The following is a 1,592-nucleotide window of genomic DNA, read 5'->3' as shown; positions in this document are numbered from 1 at the left end:
TCTCATGGATGCTGGCTGGTTGCTCTCTCATGGATGCTGGCTGGTTGCTCTCTCATGGATGCTGGCTGGTTGCTCTCTCATGGATGCTGGCTGGTTGCTCTCTCAAGTAGTGATAAATTTGGTTCTTACTTGTACAAGCACGCTTTACATCGAATCGCTACACGACCTAGCAAACGCACCAAAGGTCGATTGGGGTCAACCAGCGTCGTCATTGGGTGATCAGTTTTTATCATGAAGAAAATGGAGGTCGCAGTTTTGAACACTAGAACCTACTAGGGTGCGTCGTTAGTTCTTTTTGTCTTTTTTGAAAATGTTGATTGGGAAAGTGCTAACTCTGGCAGCTGTAACTGGTGCTAAGTATACCAGCCAGCTTTCCCTGACCTACGTGGGACCGGGTTGTAGGGACGTCAGACCATGTGATCATGGCGGGGACTTGGGAAAAGCTATATTATGTGGTATTGCCCTAGATCAGGCGACGGCAGACTATGCTGTTGAGGACGATACTAAGGACGCCATTTTGGATCAGAGCTTGTTACCGACAAGCAATGAATCACCTAAACTTTATTCTAATAGCAATTTCATTGGGGAAGCAGACAACTACTGGGCCACTGAGGAAGACGACCACGGGACGACTGATGGCGAGACAACTGACGGCGAGACGACTGATGGCGAAGAAGAGGGAAGAGCAGGTGCATGTAATATGTTATTGAGATGGACAGCAACGTTCGATGCTGACGAAATAATATGTGGGAAATATGTTTGCGTACCAGACGATATTGCGCCATGGCTGGGCCGGCTGCATCTACACTACATTGAACAAGACGGACCCGATCAACTAGAAGCGAAGTTGGTCAGACCGTACAACATACTCTATGTAACTGCCCTGCCAGGAGGAACCATCTGTGACAAACCTTGGCTCATCAAAATCCCAGGCGAAGTGAGTCAAATATTTGAAACCACGAACAACGGCTACATCACGGCCTGGAGGACCGTTCCTCCACCTGGTGTCCCACTGCGTCCGTGCTTCAACCTAGGAGGCAGGTTTCTTGCGCTCCATACCTATCAAGTGTACGGAAACGGAAACCAACTAGTTTATTTGAAGCCATATTACGAGTCCACTTTAATTCAGCCTCGAGACGTATGTGATGACGGCACTTGCTAGCGTCTGTGTCGGCCAGAATCCCGAAAACAACGAAACAGAAATGTGTTTTTACGGTGTATATCCAATAAAAAGTGTGTGCACACACTTGCATCGTGTGTGCACACACTTGTATCTTGAGGGAAATCCTTTTTGGCTTAACCGAAGAATTACATTGATACGGGGAATGAACTCCACTATCTGACAACCTCTCGCAGGGCCGCGGGGCGTGCAGTAATTTGTGAGGAGCAGTTTGTTTGCAGCACGTGGCGCCTGGATTTTGAAGTGGGAGAAATAAGTGGATCGCTGCACAATTTTAAGGGAATGATTTCTTCGTCATAATGGCATAAAAGTCCTCAAAGCTGATTTCTCCATCTCCATTGCTGTCCGCCCGCTCGATCATCTCCTTCAATTCTTCATCTGTCATTGTCTCGCCTAGTTCTTGTGCAACCCT

At 47.7% G+C, this 1,592-nt stretch overlaps 2 protein-coding genes across 2 annotated transcripts; one reads left to right on the top strand and one right to left on the bottom strand.

The window, feature by feature from the left end:
* Nucleotides 1–310: 310 nt before the first annotated feature.
* GNI_056810 (hypothetical protein) lies at nt 311–1,162 on the top strand (the record flags this gene model as incomplete). Its single annotated transcript, XM_011131682.1, has 1 exon — nt 311–1,162. One exon carries the CDS (start codon nt 311–313, stop codon nt 1,160–1,162), a length of 852 nt encoding a protein of 283 aa, XP_011129984.1.
* Nucleotides 1,163–1,454: 292 nt separating this feature from the next.
* Nucleotides 1,455–1,565, bottom strand: GNI_056800 (centrin, caltractin; the record flags this gene model as incomplete). Its single annotated transcript, XM_011131681.1, has 1 exon — nt 1,455–1,565. The coding sequence occupies one exon, from the start codon at nt 1,563–1,565 to the stop codon at nt 1,455–1,457; it is 111 nt and encodes a 36-aa protein (XP_011129983.1).
* Between the last annotated feature and the right edge of the window lie 27 nt (nt 1,566–1,592).

The sequence above is a fragment of the Gregarina niphandrodes genome (assembly GCF_000223845.1).
Source record: "Gregarina niphandrodes unplaced genomic scaffold scaffold00008, whole genome shotgun sequence".
NCBI lineage: Eukaryota > Apicomplexa > Conoidasida > Eugregarinorida > Gregarinidae > Gregarina > Gregarina niphandrodes.
This window is presented reverse-complemented; position numbering and strand designations above follow the sequence as displayed.